A 24,451-nucleotide genomic window follows, 5' to 3' on the forward strand; every position below is an offset into this window, starting at 1 on the left:
TGTCTATGGCTGAATCCCAGTACCATTTTTATCCTATGTAACTGGTGTACATGGACTATAGGACAATGTTCTGCATTCTTTGTAACCATTGATTGTTTGTTTGTTACTTTGTTTATTTGTTTATTGTTTATTTTAACGTCATGTTTTACACTTTGGTTACATTCATGACTCAGTTCACAAGGTTACATCAAACACAGTCGTGGACAACCTAGCGCAGGGGTGTCAAACTCACGGCCCGCGGGCCAGATCCGGCCCGCCGCGTCATTTGATCCGGCCCGTGAGAGCTTAAACGACTTTATGATTGTTGTGATGGTTCGAGTCGTTACAGAGACACTTATAATTTAATGCGCTCCTGCGCCTTTAAGAGACAATGTGACATCGTAGTCATGGCAACTAACTTTAACCTTCGCTAAGAAGCCATGTGACTTTTACGGCAAAAGAACGCGGGGTAGCGTAGTCAGTAATGTAAACAGTAATAAATAAATACAGATAATTATATTGCAATATAATACCCAAGCATTGTCTGTAAGTAGTGGCGTTTATATTCTCAGTTGTTAGTAAATGTTTAGTGAGTATATCACAGCGTTTTAGTTACAAATTTACCGTAATTAAATACTGTTGTTACGTTACTATAGCAATTAGTATCTTTACACAAAATGCTAACTCGTTATTTTACGTTTGGTTAAATCTCATATTGTACCAGATGTAACACTTGACTACAGCTGTGTGCTTTTACTGTATTAAGTTCTTCAAAATGCAGGCTGATTTTGTGACCTGCAAAGTGACACAGCCTGCCAGTAGATGATGTTACACATATTTACACATGATCCTAAAATGTACAAGAAGATAAGTAAGAAAATTAAGCATAAGGAGGAAATTTAATGAAAGTGAAAACAAGTTTGTGCTTCAGGAAGAGAAACCGTCTCTTGTGTTATGAGGCTGTGTCTGTGGTAAAGTAGAACAATATAAATGCAGAATTCAGCCTCCAAGAAAAACAGCAATGTGACTGCAATCACAGCAGGATACGTTACAACCGGCCCTTTGAGGGCCACCATAATGCTGATGTGGCCCTCGGTGAAAATGAGTTTGACACCGCTGACCTAGCGTCTCCAATTCACCTCACTTGCATGTCTTTGGACTGTGGGAGGAAACCAGAGCACCCGGAGGAAACCCACACGGACACTGGGAGAACATGCAAACTCCACACAGAAAGGACCCGGACCGCCCCACCTGGGGATCGAACCCAGGACCTTCTTGCTGTGAGGTGACAGTGCTACCCACTTAGCCACCGTGCTGCCCTAATCATTGATTGTAAAGATAATGCTGCATGTGAAACATCATTGCGACTTCAGCTCATATGAAGAAAGCAAAGGTCATGACAACAGGAAAGACCACTAACCATACCATTGACTAAGAAGATGTAGAAGTGTGGACAGCGTTTACCCTTGGATCAATTATTACCAGCAAAGGATACAGCAGTTAGAAAACACAACACAGACTGGCACTTGGTAGAACAAGAATGAAAACGTTTAGATGTCAGAATTTTACTGATCTGACTATGATCTTCTCTGGGGTTCTTCATGGATGTAAAAGCTGGACAATTAAAATGCAGGACAGGATGATTATGAATATTGATGCCTTTAAACTTTGGTGCTGGCGAAGGCTTTTGAGAATACCTTGGATGGCAAAGAAGACAAACAAATGGCTCTTCGACCAAATCAAATCTAACCTACCCTTCAGAGCCCAGATAACCAAACTGAAGCTCTTTCATTAAAAAAAAAAACACTTATGCATGGAAGAGTTGAAGGTAAAAGAGGAAGAGGACAGCCAGGCACAAGATTTCTTTTAACTAATCCAAACATTATTAAACGTCAGTTAACTGGTAAGCAACAAGCCTATAGTGTCCCATTACAATATTAAACATCAATTACCTTTAAAATTTTAAGTAAAACAGCATAGTAGTAAATGTGGCAGTAATGCAGAACAGTGAGGTGCATTTTTTTAACCATTGCTCTATCCTGGTGTGTGGTGCAATGCTAAAACACATCCCGTACAGGGTGCCAATCCATTGCAGGGCCTTGGCCCCGAATCCCTGCAGCAGTGAGGTAAAACAACTTACTTTTGCGTCACATGAGCACCGCTAACTAGTTATTAATATTAAGTACAGTAACATGAAATTTTTTTCTTTTTGCATATCCCAGCTTGTTTGGAAGTTGGGGTCAGAGCGCAGGGTCAGCCATTGTATGGTGCCCCTGGAGCCGAGAGGGTTAAGGGTCTTGCTCAGGGGCCCAACAGTGGCAACGTGGTAGAACTAAGATTCGAACCCTCAACCTTTTAATTGACAGCCCAAAGCTCTACCCACTAGGCTACCACTGTCCCTACAATTATAATGCATATGATGCAGTCTGTATATTTAAACTCTTCCTGACAACATTACTGTAGGAATTATAAGATAAGCATAATAGTTCTACCTTTATTACTGGGACATGATACAAAATATTCACATCATTTTTACTATTCAAAAAATTACACGTTTACACGAGTTACACACAGAGCCTCGTGCAGAGTTCAGAATAAATTTTTACCGACAGCGATAATCAAACAATGATCATCAGTTATTGGTTTACCAGTTAATCATTAATATCCCTAATAGATACAATTAAAGGAACAATGAACGAGCCATTAATAAGCCTGAGGACCCAAACAGTACACACACCACTCTTGAACAACACTATCTATATGGCCATACTTGCATTTGGCTACTCTTCTAATGTTAAATATGACTTATTTAAATACTAGATATAGTAATGAAGATACTTTCTGATGTCTGGATGTGTATACAACCATCCCTGCCGTGTGGATGTTTAGCGTGTCTGGTGTAATTAGTGAGTTGTTAGTGAGGAAGCACTCTGACCTTTGTGTTGGATCGTCTACCGGGCTCCCATTCTGTCCGACTCATTAGTTAATATTTATAGTCGTCTTGCAGCTAAGCAGCCTGACAGCAGCCTAATAAACTCAGCATGGTGCACCCCCACCCATTCCCTCGCTCTACCTTTCCTTGTTTCTGTCTCTTATACATTTCTGTTTTGTTTCTACTTTTGCTTTTTTCAATTTTCCTTTGTGTCTTCTTTATTTTTAAATGTGGTTCATCATATAATCTATGCATATAGTTTTGATTTCATTTATATTTGGTGCAATTTGGCTTCATACTACACAGATGTAAGCAGATCAAAATGCTGAATGATGTCAGCAAGGAGTCCTAATATAAAGTGGTGACCTGTCCAGGTCTGTTACTACTTTGTGTGCAAAGGTTTTAGGATATGATCTTCAACCTTAATCGGGCGGCACGATGGCTAAGTGGGTAGCACTGTCGCCTCACAGCAAGAAGTTCCTGGGTTCGATCCCCAGGTGGGGCGGTCCGGGTCCTTTCTGTGTGGAGTTTGCATGTTCTCCCCGTGTCCGTGTGGGTTTCCTCTGGGTGCTCCGGTTTCCTCCCACAGTCCAAAAACATGCAAGTGAGGTGAATTGGAGATACAAAATTGTCCATAACTGTGTTTGATATAACCTTGTGAACTGATGAACCTTGTGTAACCAGTAACTACCGTTCCTGTCATGAATGTAACCAAAGTTCAGAACATGACGTTACAATCCTAATAAATAAACAAACAAACAACCTTAATCAGGACAGAAAACAGAGCTGGAATTATTTTTACAAATGTTTTTTTTTTCCATTGGGGACTAGAATCATGATGCATATTAATACATTCAAAATTTCTGTGTCTCACTTTTTTGTTTCAGTTGGTCAAAATGTATATTCCTGTAAATAGTTGTTAGTTGACAGCCGAAAATTTTTCCTGTAGCACTTAGTGTCTGTCCTCTGGCACTCATTTCGCCACCTCAGATGGTTGTCTAATCAGCTCACGTAAAGAAATTCACTTACTACAGCTGGATCAAACCAGATTTGACTTGGTCTTGGACTTTACTGGACCTGGAACTGAACAGAGAGCATCTTTTACTAATACACCTCACTTATAACTAATTGCTCTTTTACATGAACTGCACTGATTATGTGAATATAAGCCTATTGTTCTTCTATAACTTCGGACAAACAAGTATTTAACAAGTTTTGTTCTTAAATTTAATATCCCTTTAATGTATGTAGCTACATATGTCTTTTTGGCTTAGAAAATTATGTATTTGTATGTAAACAAAGATTAATTGTTAGGAGAAAAAAAATCAGATACCTAGGACGAACAACATCTGTATCTTGTTTCAAAGCAGCTGTTGGTGATTACAGCTTTATGTCATCCATGGTAACCAATCACTAGCATTTCGCAGCAGTGTAGCTTTTTTAGATTTATTGGCAAGTTTAAGGGTTCCACAATTTGAAATTATTTAAATAGGACAGTAGATTGGCTAAGGCATACAAGTACCAGTTGTTTTTGTCCTATTAAAATGCCCTATTTAAAATTTGTCTTTCCTACAAGTACATATCATAAGTGGTTTACTTTTGTTCATTTTGCTGATTATTTCCTATTATTATTATGATCTGAAGACAGTGCAATTCATCTGTGCTATAAAAATAAAATAAAAGAACAATGTGTGTGTGTATAAATAAGATAACACTTTATTGATCCCGAAGGAAATTGCAGTACATATATTTATATATATTTTTATATATTTATATATTGTGTGTGTGTGTGTACTTATATATAAAGTGCCATTGATATTCACTTGAAATATGGGCAGTGACCTGCAGGACGCCTACTTTGGTCTCGACTTCAGCGGTGCAATGACGTGTCGTAAATCTGATCCAACACTCATCATTTCTACCAGGATAAATGGCTGCCTCTCACTGGGGAGCTGAGATTGATGGCCGAAGTTAACTTGCATTACCTGCATCGTTTAAATATTTAATGCAGGCTTATCATAACTGTTCTTAACACTTAAAGTAAAGTATAGTGTCGCTCACATACAGTGTATCACAAGTGAGTACACCCCTCACATTTCTGCAGATATTTAAGTATATCTTTTCATGGGACAACACTGACAAAATGACACTTTGACACAATGAAAAGTAGTCTGTGTGCAGCTTATATAACAGTGTAAATTTATTCTTCCCTCAAAATAACTCAATATACAGCCATTAATGTCTAAACCACCGGCAACAAAAGTGAGTACACCCCTAAGAGACTACACCCCTAAATGTCCAAATTGAGCACTGCTTGTCATTTTCCCTCCAAAATGTCATGTGATTTGTTAGTGTTACTAGGTCTCAGGTGTGCATAGGGAGCAGGTGTGTTCAATTTAGTAGTACAGCTCTCACACTCTCTCATACTGGTCACTGAAAGTTCCAACATGGCACCTCATGGCAAAGAACTCTCTGAGGATCTTAAAAGACGAATTGTTGCGCTACATGAAGATGGCCAAGGCTACAAGAAGATTGCCAACACCCTGAAACTGAGCTGCAGCACAGTGGCCAAGATCATCCAGTGTTTTAAAAGAGCAGGGTCCACTCAGAACAGACCTCGAGTTGGTCGTCCAAAGAAGCTGAGTGCACGTGCTCAGCGTCACATCCAACTGCTGTCTTTGAAAGATAGGCGCAGGAGTGCTGTCAGCATTGCTGCAGCGATTGAAAAGGTGGGGGGTCAGCCTGTCAGTGCTCAGACCATACGCTGCACACTACATCAAATTGGTCTGCATGGCTGTCACCCCAGAAGGAAGCCTCTTCTGAAGTCTCTACACAAGAAAGCACGCAAACAGTTTGCTGAAGACATGTCAACAAAGGACATGGATTACTGGAACCATGTCCTATGGTCTGATAAGACCAAGATTAATTTGTTTGGTTCAGATGGTCTCAAGCATGTGTGGCGGCAATCAGGTGAGGAGTACAAAGATACAGTGTGTCATGCCTACAGTCAAGCATGGTGGTGGGAATGCCATGGTCTGGGGCTGCATGAGTGCAGCAGGTGTTGGGGAGTTACATTTCATTGAGGGACACATGAACTCCAATATGTACTGTGAAATACTGAAGCAGAGCATGATCCCCTCCCTCCGGAAACTGGGTCGCAGGGCAGTGTTCCAGCATGATAATGACCCCAAACACACCTCTAAGACGACCACTGCTTTATTGAAGAGGCTGAGGGTAAAGGTGATGGACTGGCCAAGCATGTCTCCAGACCTAAACCCAACAGAACATCTTTGGGGCATCCTCAAGCAGAAGGTGGAGGAGCGCAAAGTCTCGAATATCCGCCAGCTCCGTGATGTCGTCATGGAGGAGTGGAAAAGCATTCCAGTGGCAACCTGTGAAGCTCTGGTAAACTCCATGCCCAGGAGAGTTAAGGCAGTTCTGGGAAATAATGGTGGCCACACAAAATATTGACACTTCAGGAACTTTCACTAAGGGGTGTACTCACTTTTGTTGCCGGTGGTTTAGACATTAATGGCTGTATATTGAGTTATTTTGAGGGAAGAATAAATTTACACTGTTATATAAGCTGCACACAGACTACTTTTCATTGTGTCAAAGTGTCATTTTGTCAGTGTTGTCCCATGAAAAGATATACTTAAATATCTGCAGAAATGTGAGGGGTGTACTCACTTTTGTGATACACTGTATCTATAGGCTTTATTTCCCAGCCATTTCTACAAGTCATCTGGCTAAAAGTTGAGATGTTAAGACTGTATAACGCTGTTATGAATAGTCATAATTAGTACAGTGTTTGGCAGTGGGCTTTAGTTTGTATTTAGTGACATTGAAGTAGGCTGGTGAGTGAATTGTTAGTGTATCTTAGCAGTATGGGTCTGGGATTTATTCCTTTTCTCAAGCCACTATCTGGGAAGAGTTTGGCTTTTTCTTCCTAAATACTTATGGATTTTTTGTATCTAGTTACTTCTTACCAAACAACACAAAGTGGCTAGGCAAATGTTCAAGTGTAATTTAGTAAGTGTGTGTGTGTGTGTGTTGGCCTGTGATGGATTGGCTCCCTATCCAGAGTGTTTCTGCCCTGTGCCCAGTGTTGTTGGGTGGCTTTGACTAAAATTAGGTGTTTAGTTTGAATAAAGAACTAGTGATAAAATGTATTTGCTAGTTCAGAGGCTAAATGTCTTGCATGTTGTCTAGATCTGTGTATGTGTGAATATGTGAGAGAGAGAGACTAGAGTCAAGTTATGGAATGTCTATGGACCAAACTGTTTTACCTGAAGGTAAATGTTCATGGCCGACTCCTCGTTAAAGCTCAGTCTTTAATAGATCCAATTAAAACAATGACTTCATTTCGAGGGGAACAAGAATTAGCCGTGTTTATTGGGAGGAGAGTAATTGACTTCTGGAAATGAAGGATTAACAACCACCTTGCCAAATATGTGAGTCCAATGTGGGAACCGCTGAATGTCACTTTTCAAAATCATTTCCAGGTGAATTCAAAAGGTTACATGCAGGAGGATATGTTTAATACGGCAGGCTTTAGTTTGAATTTGTTCTGTGTCAAAATAATTGAAACACATACTTCTTTGGGAAGAAAAAAAAACAATGCAAAAACTGGATAGCCAAATACAGTGTAACCTCGGTTTAACGGACTAAAGGTGGGTGCACTGGTCCGTAAAATGCGAATGTCCGAAACAACGAGTCTTTTTCCTGGGGGTGCGAAAATATATGAAAACACAGCACTAAGGTCCACGAAAGTGCTAAACATGCACATAAACGGTAAAAGAAACAATGTAAATAGATATGTAAATATCTAATGTAAAATGTAAAAAATGTTAAAATTGATGTACTGTACTACTGGGAAGAAATTTCATTTACCTTGTGTGGTTTTTTGTCGTGATACAGTAGACCCTTGACTTACGAATTCAATTAGTTTTGAAGGGCTGTTCTTAAGTCAAAATGTTTGTAAGTTAAACCTATTTTCCCCATAAGAAATAATGTAAATAGAATTAATCCGTGCCAGACCTCCCAAACCACCCCCTTACCTAACCTTTCTAATGTCTTAAATGCTCTTTTTCGTTATAAATACAAGTATATTTTTCCTTAAATCTTAAATTATAGAATATACTTTCCTGTAATAAACAATAATAAACAACAATACAGTAGTACTGTACTGTACATAAAAACACACACATCACATTTCAGTACAGTACAGTACGTGTGTACCATACACCATAATACATTTCCTTCTTTTTTTTGACAGTAATAGATTTTTTCATTTTCTCACCACTAGGCTTTCTCTGCACCTTCTTTGATATTTTGATTTTGATATTGAATTGTACAAAATATAAAGAAAACACCAGAAAAACACAGTCCGCTGTCCGAATGTTTGCTCACTGTATATACTGTACAGTATATAGAGAGAGAGACGGTCAGAGTCAACTTGTTCATGACGTCACGTGTTTTGTTCGAATTCCGGTTCGTAATCAGAAATTTGTTCGTACATGAAGTTGAAAAAAATAAAAAAACACTCGTAACCCAAAATGTTTGTATGGTAAACGGTTCGTAAGTCTACTGTATCTATTATTCTGAGTCTGAAGCACTGCTGGAGGCTACTGGAGTGCAGTGCTGGTGCATAACTAATCACTAGAACTTGCAAAAATGAATCATAAAACACAGAGAAAAAGGCGAGAACAAAGCGAGCCTCCCTACAGAATAAATCCTCTCACTCATGTAAACAAACGATTACTGAACTACTGGTCATGGTACGCTTTTCATGGGAATTTTAAACAATCGGACCAGACATTTGGTTTTCCAGATTTTGTCCTTTAAATCTGAAATCTGTTAAATGGAGGTCCGTTAAATTGAGATTCCACTGTAATAGGTGTGCTGTGTATATATATATTTCTGACTCAAACTAACCAAAACATTTGGGTTTAAGTATGTTTACAATCTCTCAATAAAATAGATTTCAGTGGGATTTTTAAAATCCTGTCCAGCTGCAGCAGTAGTCATACTCTAATGGCATGATAAATGAGATTTGGTGTCTATGGCATCACAGTGGGACCATCCAGCTAGACTCTACACAGTTAATAAACACTGAACATCACAAGACCCAACACACACACACTTTTTATACAGTTTACAGATTAAAATTGATTGCTGGGACTAGCAGAATTAAGGCTACACACACTTTAAGCCTAAATGTCACACCGATCAGAACAACAAATGCCCGGATGCACTCAGGAGTCATGATCATTTTAGGCTGGGGAGGTATTACACACTCAAATGGTGTTAAAGTAGTATAAATGTGGCATAATTTTCAAAAAAGTCTGAAAACTTTTAATTTAACCATATAGGTCTAACATTGAATGAGTAAATTGACTTTTTATGGTACCTCTACAGTACCAAGTCACCAAGTTTAAAGAAAACTTAACTGACTCAACAGTGCCACTTATCATTACCAAAACTCCCAAAGTTTAACTGCAAATTAAAATTTTAATTTAAATGTATTTACAGCCTTAGTATACTACAAAACAATAATACTGCTGTTGTGGAATTTTTAAGCTGAATCCTGAGATTAAATTATCTAGTAGACACAAGTTTCAGCTCTCATCTTAGCATGTCTGCGAGGTATCTCACAGTGGATGTCAGCTCATCATCTAAAACTTAATCCCAGCAAGACAAAACTGTTACTTATTTCTGGAAATCAATCTCCAATCCAGGACTTAGTCATCTCTCTTGTTGACTCCCAGATCAGACCATCTGACCATGTAAGAAGCCTTGGTGTCGTCCTGGATAACCAGCTGACCTTCTCTTCTCATGTAGCCAACATGACGAGAGCGTGCCGGTTCCTCCTCTACAACATCAGGAAGATTTGTCAATTTTTCTCCATGGAAGCCACTCAGATTCTTGTGCAGTCACTTGTAATCTCACAGCTGGATTACTGCAACTCCCTCCTGGCAGGTGCTCCTATGTCCACTATTAAACCCTTGCAGCTCATTCAAAATGCAGCTGCTCGCCTGGTTTTTAACCAACCTAAACACTGCCACATCACCCCACTTCTGCGTTCTCTTCACTGGCTTCCTGTAGCTGCATGCATTCAGTATGAAACACTGATGCTTACAAAGCCAAAAAAGCCTACAAAGCCAAAAATGGACCAGCCCCAAGTTACCTTCGAGGTCTAATCAAACCCCGCTCTGTACCACGCAACATCGGAGCCACTAGTCTCGCTCGACTTGATCCTCCACCCAGGACTCGAGGAAGACGAGCATCAAGGCTCTTCTCTGTACTTGCACCCAAGTGGTGGAATAAACTTCCCTTGTCTGTTCGATCATCTGAGTCTCTTGCTGTCTTGCTGATTTGTACTTACTTACTAACACTCTTATTCATTTCTTGAAGGGAAAAAAACCCCACTAACTTTAGTTCTAACAGGGTTTTAGCCGATTTGTGTTCTTGGACTGTTGTTTACTTAAACTAGAGTAAGGTAATGTTTACTATGGAAGCACTTTTGTAAGTCACTCTGGATAAGAGCATCTGCTAAATGCCGAAAATGTAAATGTAGTAGGGGGTAGATGACTGAGAGCTTGAACATCATCTCTGCCGAGCTGCGGCCGCTCAGCCATTGATCGATAAGGGCCAGCAGGAGTTATTGATTGACATCGCCCTTTTTCTTGTGCCGAAAGCGCTCTCCGGGAGTCGTTGAGTAATGAACGTGGGGTTATAATAGTTAAATAATGGGCATGCTGGGGGTGCGGGGTGAGAATGATGGTAGAATTAGGGCCGAGGGTCAGCACTGTTCGACAGCCTCTTATGAGACGTAATGGAGTGGACTGATCCGACTAGGGGGAGAGGAAAATGTCAACGGGTGAATCATTTCTAGTGCTCTAAATCACTTAGTGTCCAAGCCTGGTTTCTTTAAATCCTGCTCTCTGTAGTCAGGTGATCGATCGTGTGTTGTGTCCTGGTCTAATGTGTTATGTGTGTTTTATCCTCAGTGGCTCAGAAGATCGTCGCAACCCGGAAGAAGCAGCAGCTGTCAATCGGGCCCTGCAAGTCCCTGCCCAATTCACCCAGCCACTCTTCGGTCTGTTCTGCACCCGTCGCAGCAGTACACATCACTCAGGTGGGTGGATATGCTCACATGATTTTAAAATCAGTAAAAGCATTTGTTTTAAAAGTGTACACACACTCACACACACTTGGAGGAATGTTTTGTCAGGAAATTAAAGTTACCTCCATCAAATTTTGAAAGACTACCACTTTGTGTTGGTTCCATTAGAATTGTAGCTCTAGTACAAGATTAAAGATACTGATGTCAGACACCTAAAATGTAACTTGTAACTAACTCACTCACATAACAGCTCATGTTTAGCAGTTTCTCCACTAGGAGCTTTTGTCACTGTAGTTGTTTGTGTTTCTCGGGACCAGTCACACTGATCTTTTGATATGGCTGCCACTTATGTCTTTCTGTCTCTCCACTGTGCCTGTGACAGACGAGTAATGGAGGAGGCAGTCTGAGCGATTACTCCTCGTCCGTACCCTCCACTCCCAGCACTAGTCAGAAGGAGCTGCGAATCGACGTGCCACAGACATCCAACACACCGACGCCAGTCCGGAAGCAGTCCAAACGCCGTTCCAACCTGTTCACGGTTAGTCCTGTTTTTTCTGATCATTAAGCAGTAACACCTACCTGACTGGATTCCAATTCATTGCAGGTCCTCGGCCATCCTTCTTCTCCCTCAGACATAGCCAGTCATGTCTATATGTAGACAAACGACCAGCTCATAGCATCGCTGAGCAAGCACAATTTACTGCTGCACCTTCCTCTTACTTTGAAATGACAAAAGGAGTAAAAAATAATAATAACTCAGTATTTAAGAACAAAATAATAAACACATTTCCCAGATGTTCCTTTATTGTTAAAGTAAGAAATATGGTCAAAACATATTTAACAGGAAAATTATATTGACATAAACAAAAGTTTGCTCCCCGTTTTTATGAAGTACTATCTAAAATGTTGATCACCCTTTGCCTTTAAAACCTTCTCCAGCTTCTTTACATATCCTCTGGTCCATTATAGCTGATGTATATTGATGGGCTGTCTGTTGTGTACTGCCTTCAAATCTATCCACAGATTTTCGACTACTTTTAAGTCTGGAGACCGGGACCATGGAGACCATGGCAAAACTTTGACCTTATTTTTTAAACCATGGCACAGTTGACTTTGCTTTATGCTTTGAATTATAGTCTCGTTGCAGGGTCCACCCATGCTTAATTTTTAGCATTTTCACTTAGGGCTTTGCTCCAACATCTGTTGATATTGGCCTTCTATTATTCCACTTTTTCTTTATGCAGAGCTCCAGTCCCTTATGCAGACAGATGTCCCTAAAAATCACTGATTTTTTTCATGTTTTACTGTGGAAATAGTGTGTTCCTCATAGTGTTTTTTTTCTTGCCATACATACCTGTGTGAATTATGACCAAATATTATAACCACATTATATTCTTCCAAAAGTCTTCTGGTTTATTAATATGCTATTTAGAATACCCCAAATGTGTTGTCTTGTGTTTAAGAGTAAGCAATCAATTCCTGCAAGCTCCCCCCAAACAATCCAGACTTGTAGACTGTAGACTGTGCCTCACTGTGGAGATGCTGACCTTTACTCCACACCCCTAAGGACTTTTTTCAGTCCCTTGCTGTTTATTTCAGATTCCTGCAGAGCTCCTAAACAATTTTCCTGACAGAGTAGAGTTTTAAACCTTGGTAGAGTTTACAGCTTTCAAGTGTCCATGTTTCTTCAATTTCTGAATAAAGGTCTTTGCTACTGGTATGCCAAAATGCTTTGATATCTTTTATATTCCTAGTTTTTTAGGTCTTCCAACAGCTGTTTTCTTTATCCCATCTTTGTTGCTCTTAGCAAACTGCTTAAGACTGCTCCTGAGGACCCATCTACCTGCAAATTTGATAACAAATCCAATAATACAAATTTGCTGAAATCCTGTTAGAACAAATGTTTTTATTTTATTATTTTTTAAATAAATAAGATGCTATAGAGCAGGGGTGTCAAACTCATTGTCACTGAGGGCCACATCAGCATTATGGTGGCCCTCAAAGGGCCGATTGTAACGTATTCTGCTGTGATTGCAGTCTGTTGTTTTTCTTGGAGGCTAAATTCTGCATTTATATTGTCCTCCTTTACCTCAGACACGGCCTCATAACACAAGAGACGCACCGTTTTCTCTTACTGAAGCTCAAACTTGTTTTCATTTTCAATAAATTTCCTCCTTATGCTTAATTTTCTTATTTATCTTCTTGTACATTTTGGGATTATGTGTGTTTCTTAACATCATCTACTGGCGGGATGTGTCACTTTGCAGGTCACAAAATCAGCATGCATTTTGAGAGATGCAGTTAATGTAGGATTTTACAGTGTATTTTAAGACAATTGTTCTGCCCTCACTAATAGTTTATCCCCCTTGCTCAGCTAGACAGACAGACAGACAGACAGACAGCTCTCTTCAGAATACAGTCGGTTTTATTTGCTTCCCAGCTGTGTGATACACTGTGTGCATCAAAATGAAGTAAAAAAACAAACAATAAAAACAATAAAGAACTTAATACAGTAAAAGCACACAGCTGTAGTCAAGTGTTACATCTGGTACAATATGAGCTTTAACCAAACGTAAAATAACGAGTTAGCATTTTGTGTAAAGATACTAATTGCTATAGTAACGGTAACAATTGTATTTAATTACGGTAAATTTGTAACTAAAACGCTGTGATATACTCACTAAACATTTACAAACAACTAAGAATATAAACGCCTACTACTTACAGACAATGCTTTGGTATTATACTGCAAGATAATTATTTATATTTATTATTATTGTTTACATTACTGCCCGCGTTCTTTTGCTGTAAAAGTCACATGGCTTCTCAGCGAAGGTCAAAGTTAGTTGCCATGACTACGATGTCGCCGGTTGCCGTTTAAAGGCGCAGGAGTCCCATTAAATTATATAGTGCGTCTCTGTAACGACTCGAACCATCACAACAATCGTACAGTCGTTTAAGCTCTCACGGGCCACATAAAATGACGTGGCGGGCCGGATCTGGCCCGCGGGCTGTGAGTTTGACACCCCTGCTATAGAGGGTTAGTAAGTACATGCTATTGCTCAGCCTAAGTGCTTAGTAAAAGAGGCCATTAGGTGTATCTGTTTCAACTAATTTACTGTTTCGGCTAATATACTAGCCCAGTGTTTCTCAGCCTGCTGACTGTAGACACCTAATGGTGCAGCCTTGCACTTCCATGATTTCAACCGGTCATTCCTATATATCAATGCATTTGTGGGACCTCCGCTGAATTGGCTTGGGCGGCATGGTGGCTCGGTGGGTAGCATTGTCACCTCACAGCAAGGTCCCGAGTTCGATCCAGAGGTGGGGCAGCCTGGGTCCTTTCTGTGTGGAGTTTGCATGTTTTCCCCATGTGTGTGTGGGTTTCAGTCTAAAGACATGCAAGTGAGGTAAATTGAAGATACAAAACTGTCTATGGCTGTGTTTGTGATATTAAACCACATGTCAAACTCAAAGCCCGCGGGCCAAATCCGGCCCAACACGTCATTCATTTCATGTGGCCCGCAAGAGCTTAAAGGACGTATGATTGTCTGAAAATACACTGTAAAATCGTACATAAACTGCATCTGCCGCTTTTGTGACCCGTCCCGCCACTAGATGGCAGTGTTTCCACATCAGCGTTTAACTGAGGTGGTTTTCCAACAAGTGATGTTGAGAAATATTTACAAATAATCCCAAAATGTACAAGAAGAGAAATTATTGAAGCAGAAGGACAGGAATTTAATGAAAGATGGGAAAGTGAATACAAGTTTGTGCTTTCAGAAGAAAAAAAGGTATGTCTCTTGTGTTATGAGGCCGTGTCTGTGGTAAAGGAGTACAACATAAATGTAGACATAAAAAACAACAAATTGTCCAAGACTTAAAAGGCAGACTGCAATCACAGCAGGATATGTTACAATAGACCCTTTGAGGGCCACCGTAATGCAGATGTGGCCCTCGGTGAAAATGAGTTTGACACCCCTGATGTAAACTGATAAATCTTGTGTAACGAATAACTACTGTTTCTGTCATGAATGTAACCAGAGTGTGTAAAACATGACGTTAAAATCCTAGTAAATAAATAAATAAACCGAATTGGCTTTTTGTTGCAGCCCACCTGATAAAAATGTTGAGACACATTGGACAATCAATTAGATCATTTTTCACACTAATCGTTCTTGTGTAAACATTAGCCTTTGAAATATTGTTGACCGTGAAGAATTTAGTGGTTATGTTTAAACAGTTTTTTTTAATGATTATGCATGTCAGTGTTGCCCCAAAACATTATGATTTTTTTGTTATTATATCTTACTCACAGCAGTAGTGTAATATGTGAAGTGCAGTAGCTAGATTGCCTTTCAGTCTAACATACCATTTTCTCTCCTTCTGCAGTCTCGCAAGGCGAGTGAACCAGACAAGGAGAAGAAAGGAGTGGAGGGTCGAGCGGACAGCATCGGAAGCGGCCGCGCAATCCCAATTAAGCAGGTAAGAACCAGCCCGGCGTCTGCGCTTGCGATAATTGGTGTCCAGGGGCGTTGCCTTGTGGGCAAGTCATTCCTGTGATCAGGACTTAGACCCTCTCTAGGCCCGTTTGAAGTCATCTCCTTGATTAAGGGCAAAGTGTGCACTTGACATCGGTCAGAACCGGATTCTCCTGTCTGTCGAAACAAGATCATTAGGATAGGGAGTGGGAAGGGATTTCACTCGGCATTTCTATCCGTCCTGTAGAGCAGAAGTGAATAGAATAAAGCTAAAAGCATCCTAATGAAGTGTGGTCCGGGGGTCGACATATGGACCTGCACCCCCCTTAAAGCCCACTTCTATTCCTGTACAGGCTAGTACTTTGATTAGACCACTGGCGCTGTAGCCAGAAGCTGCCACCTCTGTTTCCTGCTGTGTTCTGGGAGAGATTGTTTGAGTTGGCGTTATTTTGTCACAAACAAGAGGAGAGAGCGAGACAAGTGGGGGAGGGCTAGACATCCTTCGCTGCTCGTCTCTACTGGAGTGTAAGAATCAGGTAATTAGCATGGCTAATCGTGCCCTCTCGTGTCGGCGCGGCGGCCTTGTTTGTAATTTTCTAATGAACAAATTGTGCCTCTGATTAGCGCTGGCTTTAAATGAGATCTGTGTTTATTAGTGCAGTGCTGCCACTCTTAAGAGAAGCGGTAGCTTCCTAGTAAAGGCCTAGTCAAGCAGATTTTTACTTCTTATTAGGTGTTTAATAATTTGGTGTATTTGCATTCACCCAAACGATACACTCTACCCACAATGCGATGCGATTCACGATACTGGGTTCATGATATTATTTTTTTCCCCCGATTTTTGTAAAGTTTCTTTTTATTATTTCTCTTAAAAAAATGAAATAAAATACTGTATTTGTGCTCATCTTTTATTCATCTAAATAATGAATGCCCTTTTATTTCTGAGGTAGGTACAAACTATGCAAAACCATTTTGAATTAAGCCCAACTTGACTGAAAAAAACCAAATTTGGCAACCAGGCATATAGCGCCAGTGACGTCAACCATGTCAAATCGATTTGAATCGTGGAATTTTTTAATCGGTTATTAACTGTTTTGTGGTGCATCGTTACATCCCTACCCAAATGTAAACCCTACACCAAGCAGTACAGAGCTTAGCTTTTGTAGAATAAGGGCATGAGGGCATTTAAAACATCCAACCAGTGTTATGATACTGATTGATACTGATCTGCCCCAAAGTACGATTGACTACAAATGTCACTCATGTTTTATCAGCATCTAACTGATAGCAGAACTGTTTCAGTCATTCTTTAGTTACTTCCAACTATCAGGACATGTGTCGTTTCAGCATAATGAAATAATGAGCTTTTTATTTACTTTAGAGGGGCAGCACAGTGGCTCGGTGGGTAGCACTGTCGCCTCACGGCAAGAAGGGCCTGGGTTTGAATCCCAGGTGGAGCAGTCCAGGTCCTTTCTGTGTGTAGTTGGCATGCTCTCCTTGAGTCTGCGTGGGTTTACTCTGGGAGCTCAAGTTTTCTTTCCACAGTCCAAGGACATGCAAGTGAGGTGAATTAGAGATACTAAATTGTCCATGACAATTTAGTACTTACCAGTTCTGTCATGAATGTTTCCAAAGTGTGTAAAACATCACATTAAATAAAATCCTAATAAAACAATAGTGTCTAAAGAGACCAATGTTACCTGTGGGAGGCCGTGTCACAAAGAACCTGATTGGTCTGCAAATTTCCAGCCTGCAACCAGTCTGGTGTCCATCCTGCTGTCTATGTGTTCTGTTGTTTAATAGGGCAGCGTAGCTCAGGGATGGCAGATGGAGAGGCTGGCAAACAGATGTGGTGTGTTGTGGGCCAACAGTGACCACTGCAGAGATCTCTCTTTTTCACAGGTGTCTCTATGAGCTGCTGTAATTGCAATACAAAACCGTGATGAAAGTTAGTGGGGGTAATTTAAGTGATGAGACTTCTATACAGGCTGTGTCCTCTACCCCACTCAATAATTTTCCCTATTTCCTCCAATGGTATGATTTAATCTGTGAATTATAGACTTTATAACACTATATAAAAAAGCATCCCGTTGCTCAAATGATTAAACAGAGAAACATAAATAGTGTACGCTACAACCAGTTTAAAATATGATACTTATAAATACCTGATGGTTGGGTCTGTATTCTAAAGTGATCATGCTAGTTTAATAGTGCGTGTTTCATGGTGAGTTTCCAGCTCTCAAGCATCCTTCAGACTCTTGACACTGCAGGTAAATAAATGAGGAATTATTATCGACAGTATCAGAAGAAGCCTTAAAATGCCTCTACACTCGAACACACACACTTAAGCGCATGAGGCGGTTCTTTATTGCCAGATCCTGTCATCTTATGAAAAGATCAATCATTGGCAGCATGCAGCGTTTCCCTGCTTTCTTCTGTAGGCCACCGATCTTCTCCTGTTCTTTCTTAAAGCTTACAGGGACATGAGGGGGCTACTTCATAATAATGCCCATGCCTATGGAATGGGAGGTCCAACAAGCTCAAGGTCAGGTGTTCACATAGCTGAAACATTAATAAAAGCTAGAATAATGACTATCCAAACAAAACTACAGAATAGGAGGCATGATGGACGTTTAGCCAGACGAACACTGCTAGAGAGAGACAGGCAGACAGACGTGGTCTAATTGGGTGCATTATTTAGTTGAGCCCTACCAAACTCAGATGCACAAAACATTTAGCTCTCACAGGCACTGATCAGGACTTCCTTCCTTAGCGGGACACTCATTGATTGTGATCATTCCCTGTGTTCTTAATTCTTATGAACATGCCTGTGTCAATTGCAATTTGCCTCTCTGTCATGAATTTGACCCTTTCCTAATTAAACGCTGCATGAGAGCGTTCAAGCTTGCATTAGGACTTATTTAATACCTTCCTTTCACTTGCTTAGTTTTAACATTGAATCTTTTAACAGCCTGATTTTCAGCTCTACACACACTGGCCTTATCTTGACTATCTTGACCATGTGTAAAAGCTTCTACCTTCTACGAGTATGACCAGACATTACCTGCATTATACCAATTTACCAGTTATACCAATTACAAAACATGTCAATAAGCGCTATTCATTGCTAATCATTATCATCAGAAATGATCCATTATATGTAAAGTACAAGAACCATTTCATTTTAGTTGTGTATGTTTTCATTTTTAACTTGTACTGTTAATTCTTTGTTGTGTCATGCTACTGGGACATCAATTTCCTTTGGGATCAATCAATCAATCTATCTATTTATCTATCTTTCTATCTATCTGTCCATCCGTCCGTCCGTCCATCCATCTGTCTATTTATCTATGTGTTTAACATACATTTAGTTGTTTGCATAACTCATGTATTTAACTGAAGTAGTTTTTCTCAGTATGGCATGTAACTACTGTCTGTATTCAGTCTTGTTAGAAATTATTGCCACCACAAGATGGTCATTAGGAGAAGTGCTATAGTGTATGTTAACATAGCAGACAGCTTTTATTTGCACAATGATTACTACACTTTTTTTCCTCACGTCTCGATGATCTTTAAATCGAGTGTCACAGACTTAACATCATGCACTGAGACTTAAAGAAAAGAAACTACATACTTAAAACTCAGTGACAGAAATTCCCACTTGCTATTAGTCACATCCCTAATGCATATAAACATAGTGGACATCATTACCTGCTTTGGAACTGCATAACATTTTTAATATAATTACATCCATATAATATATCATCACCATAAAAGTAAATCTCTAACCCTTGAATGGGGTGTGTTCTTTGTCTCTTTCTGCTGTAGTTTGTTTATTGCTGGTTGGCATCTTATTACCAGCTATTGTTCTGCTCCCGTGCTGAAGGTTGACCCTTTTCGGGACAAGACCCTTTATTTAAAAAAACTGCATTCATTAGAACCTGCTCCTCATTATAATGTGCAAACGCATCCAGCGATAATGAAGCTGGGGTGGACTCCCACTCTGCAGCAATTAGACTGAAGAGGTACGCTCTACTCACGGACGCCCACTGAGTGGGCGTGCCAGGGTCAGTCAAGGCACCTGGACTTCTCGTGATGCTGCTGAGTTCTGCCAATCACGATCAGCATCGACCCCTCTCTTTGTTTTTATTGGCTTTAATTGTGCATCTAATCATGGCAACGGTTGTTTATTTTGTATAACTTTTTAAATCATGCTTGTTTTGACTGACTGGTGGGAATTTGTGTTAAAAAAAAAAGGCTTGTTTGTTCATTTATTTAGTTTAGAAATGAACCTAAATGCTGTTGTGCTGAAATGTTTTGTCTACTCCCGGCCAAGTTCTTTTCAAGTAATGTTTGTATTGAAAAGGACTCCAGTATTAAGTTGTTAAGTGTTTTGTAAAGTGGCTAACTAGTGTTGTGATGGTCGCCAGCTTTGTTTACAGACCCTGTGTTACTCTGAGTGCACAGACATCTGTTCCGTGTGCTTAATTAGCTGATAATTAGTGCAGAGAGGTTTGCACAAGTCTTTGTTTGGCACCTGACAGTGGCTTTCGTGAAAGCATTTCAACAAATTAATTTCAGCAAGTGGTGCTAATTGAAGGATGGATTGAGATAAGGGGCAAGAATAGGTTGGCGAATGAAACGGCAAGATTGGGCTGAAGAGCAGGAACAACCGCTTAGCTGTAATAAGTTCATATATTCAGCAAACATTAATTTTTTCCCATGTTTTAACAACTAATTACTATTTGTTAATTAAAACACAAATAAAAACACTCTGCATGTCTCCTTATTTGCATTTAAATATACTGTGTATATATATATATATATATATATATATATATATATTTCCCCATCACATACTATATCCTATTAGTAATTAAAATCACATTTTAACATATAAGTATCTTCATCTTACTCTGTTAAATACCGTTTATTGTGTTTTACTGCGTGTTACTCTGTAAAGCTTTTTTTTTTTTAACTTAAAATAAAATGGGACCCTTTTCTCATCATAAAGGCAAATTAGCGTCACGGTTGTAATTGTGTGTTTTGGTGCATGTACGAGCACTGAGCTGTGTGAATTTGACAAAGTTTCACCCCCTCTGAGCAGGGTGCTTTGTAAGGAGTTAAATTGGATGGTTAATTCGGGTGTTATTTACCCTGTAATTCATTAGTTTGGCCCTGCCATTGGCAGCAGGCAGGCTGTAATTTCACGCTTCGCAATAAAAGATGTCTCATAATCTGCTTCATTTAGCACCGAAAGAATTTAATGAAATTAACTGTGGTCCTAATTAAGACGGTGAATATTAAAGACCTGCTATCAAGCCTTTAACGATTGCGACACGATCCGCCTTCTGCGGGATTGAAAAAATATCATTTTCCTGGGAAAGGTTGTCACTGCTCCGAGCCATTTTGGCCAAGATAGCAATTTTGTCATGCAAGCTCACTTCCTGCAAATTAGATTTTCCCCCTTTCTGCATATTATGTCGGTTTTTAAGCTAAAAATAATGTACCTAAATGCACACCTGTCAGTGCTGGTTGACTACTTTGATATGCCTAACCTGATGTTACCAGTATACATTTGGTATTTAATTGTGACCTTGGCATGATATTTTAAAGCTTTGTGTGTATAATGGGGATGCAGTATCTGCCCCCCATACAGTTCATAAATTATATTTTCTATGAATGCAATTTTAAACTGTATTAAATTAAATAATCTATTGAGATTAAAAATATATGTATACTCCTTGTTTTGTAAGATGTAACACATCATGCAGCCTTTTTGCTCTGGATTATTTGTTTTTAATTACTTTACATGGATACATTTTCAAAAAAGGTCAGTCAGTATGCCAGAGACTATGCCACAGAAGTAAAAAAGCATTTAAAACAAACCTGAAGAGGCACAGAAAAAGCCTTAAATTTGCATTTAAAGACCCACTACTAAAAATTAGCAAGTGGAGACAACCCAATGTACTGGCAATTTTTTTTGTGTACATTCTAAACTGTGTGTAAAATGTTGTCGATTAGGACACACCAAAGTCACACCATCCTTACTAGTAGTAAAGCATGATGGTGGTAGAAGTAAATTATATGGAGGCTTTGGGTGAAAAAATATAATTTATCTAAACAAATGAAATACTACTAGGCAGTTGTAGCCTAGCGGTCAAGGTACTGGACTAGACTGGTTCAAGCCCCACATTGCCAGGTTACCACTGTTGGGCTTTTGAGCAAGGTCCTTAACTCATAATTGCTTAGATTGTGTACTGTGGGAGTACTATATGTTGCTTCGGGTAAAAAAAAGCATCTCTTGCTCTATTACTATGGCCTAACCAAAACACAATTAATACTGGTTAATGATAGATAGATAGATAGATAGATAGATAGATAGATAGATAGATAGATAGATAGATAGACAGACAGACAGACAGACAGACAGACAGACAGACAGACAGACAGACAGACAGACAGAAGAAGAAAAAAAATATATACTAAATATTTATATATTTATTTATATAAACAATTATATAATTTTGTTCAGCAGTTTTACTCACTGGCATTTAGCAGAAATGTTGAGGATTACCTAATATGTAAACTTATAATGTGTAATATTTACACATTACATATTAAAGTGACTGTACAGATATAGCTTTTTTTGGGCTCAGGTATCAGCTAGTTGAGCATGTAATTGTCAGTGGTTTGACAGTATTTTCTTAGTGCAGGGCAGTCTGAGTGTCTGCTAATGATAAATTACCTGTGAGATTGTGGCCTCTTGATGTCTGCACAAGCCAGATGAGATGGCCAGAGAGATAAAGAAGGTCCAGCATTGGAAAAACATTAACCTAACTGGTCCTCTTACACCTCACACAGGGACTGACAAGCCCAGATGCAAGTGTCCATAGATGACACCTTCAATTTAGCCCCTTTTCTTCTGCTTTCTCAAGAACAAAGAGCCTGCCCTGGGCAGACGCCTGGTCTTTGTTGACCTGTTGTCCATTTCGGACACACAGTTATCTTAAAGGAGCCTCTGTCTTTTGTTCCCTAATGGAAGAAATAAGAGATAATAGAAGTGAATCACGACTGATATATGCTTTGATTGGCTTGCTTTAATAGAAAGAGATAACGCTTTTATTAGCTTTAGAAGTTTAGTGGTGGTGTTTGAAATGGGTGGTTCAAGTGTCCAGCATTTATCTGGAAACTATAATAGATAAAAAATAAAGAATGTTACACATGCAGCAGGATTAAGCTTTACATCTTGAGGTAAGTTAATGTGTTTATAAACAGACTGTCTCTGATAGATTTGGAATCATCACCAAGAAAGAGCATGTAATGGATGTGTTTAATGTGGAACTAATGACCATACTGTTATGGTTTTCCCAGCATACTTTAGAGTTGGGAACAGACATTGTGGGTTGAAAACCTTCATTGAGTTCTTTCAATTCAACCTGCTGCTTAGGAATCCAGGTATTATGCTCAACAGACCACATTTTTAGTGACAGCCCGAAATATGCCTGTATGTCCATTGTTGTTGCATTTGATAGTGGACAGAAGTTAGCATAGGCTCTTTGACTGGCCTGTAACTATGCAGTCCTATACACAGTAGGGTTTGTTGCACTGTGTTGTGACACATTTACCTCATCACCACTATTAAAATAAAAACACAATAGCCCTTGTGTTGGTTAATATCTGGTGTCATAGCCTTGCTGTTCTCTGGTCTCAATGGTTCTTGGACGTGCAACAACCTGTCAGCGGTTTGTGGGTTGTCCCTTCTTTGACTGCTGGTTGTGGATGCTCCGTAAACCTGCTTATCTTCCAGAGATACTTAAACCCAATTGTCTGGCCTTAATAATATGGCTTTTATTGAATTTCATTAGGTCTTTATAACATCCCATATATGTTGTATTTAACACAGTCAGGTACCACAGGCAGCTATTATCAGCCCAACATTAAATGATACAATTATGTTAATTTAAATTTGATAAATTTGATTGTTAGTGCTTTTTATTGCTGCTACATGGATGTAAGTGATGGCAGTCACTTACTGTGCAGCTGTGTTTTAATTGTGATTAAGTCTTTCAGAGTCAAGCATTTCCGTCTTTTTTTCCAGCTCCTGTCTGTCTGGTAAACTTGGCCTCTTTCAACAGTATAAACACACACGAATGTTAGTGTCTCGATTGTCTAATATAGCTGCTGTTAATATTGACATAGCAGTAAAAGATACAGGCATTACAGTTATTGACATTGCACTAAACGCCAGTCCTCTAAGGGCCTTTAGAATTTGTGAATGGAAGCTGGTTGAGGAAGTGCCAGGATCTGCTTTATTTATCTCCTCTATTTCTTCCAGATGGGAAGACCTTGCAGCCTGTCATAGCAGGGCAGGTAAAATAGGGGGAAGGAAGGTGTCATCTGCTTCTGTCTTAAATAATGGTTGGCGACTCCCATGAGTGCCCTGACATGACGTTTAATTAGCCTCTCATGCAAAATGATCACCTGTCATCCTCTCGATGAATGCGGCATACCTGTACTGGAGTACGCTTCTAAGTATTGGGTACTTAGAACAACACAACAGGGGATTCTTAGACTTAATCCGTCCTTAAAAGATTGATTTACATTACTTCCACACTTGTACATTTTCTCACTTACATGTTCACACACTCTCTTTATCACACTCGGCCTGTCTCTTCATTTATTGTTTATTTTATGTTGTAATTAGCTCAGTTGTTTATTCTGTAATTAGTGGATTTAAACAAAGTTTCTTATTAAACATTAAAAATTGCTTATTTTGATTGTACCATTTTTTGCCTGTTCAGTCACTTCACTTTTTTCTTCCTTTATTTTGTATTTATCTTTTCTGTATTTTAAGATTTTTTATTTGTTTAATATTCCTTGCATTTTTTTTCTTGCTTTCTGTTGTATTGTTTCTCTGTTTCTCTCACT

General features: G+C 39.4%; 1 protein-coding gene across 2 annotated transcripts in view; it reads left to right on the forward strand.

The window, feature by feature from the left end:
* agap1 (ArfGAP with GTPase domain, ankyrin repeat and PH domain 1) overlaps nt 1-24,451 on the forward strand; it is a 286,707-nt gene that overhangs the window by 197,033 nt on the left and 65,223 nt on the right. For both annotated transcript variants that reach the window (XM_062997658.1, XM_062997657.1), the window contains 3 exons: nt 10,924-11,051; nt 11,422-11,577; nt 15,432-15,524. In XM_062997658.1, coding sequence (XP_062853728.1) covers nt 10,924-11,051; nt 11,422-11,577; nt 15,432-15,524 — 377 coding nt within the window. The remainder of the gene's footprint in view (nt 1-10,923; nt 11,052-11,421; nt 11,578-15,431; nt 15,525-24,451) is intronic.

Source organism: Trichomycterus rosablanca, chromosome 6 (genome assembly GCF_030014385.1).
Source record: "Trichomycterus rosablanca isolate fTriRos1 chromosome 6, fTriRos1.hap1, whole genome shotgun sequence".
NCBI lineage: Eukaryota > Metazoa > Chordata > Actinopteri > Siluriformes > Trichomycteridae > Trichomycterus > Trichomycterus rosablanca.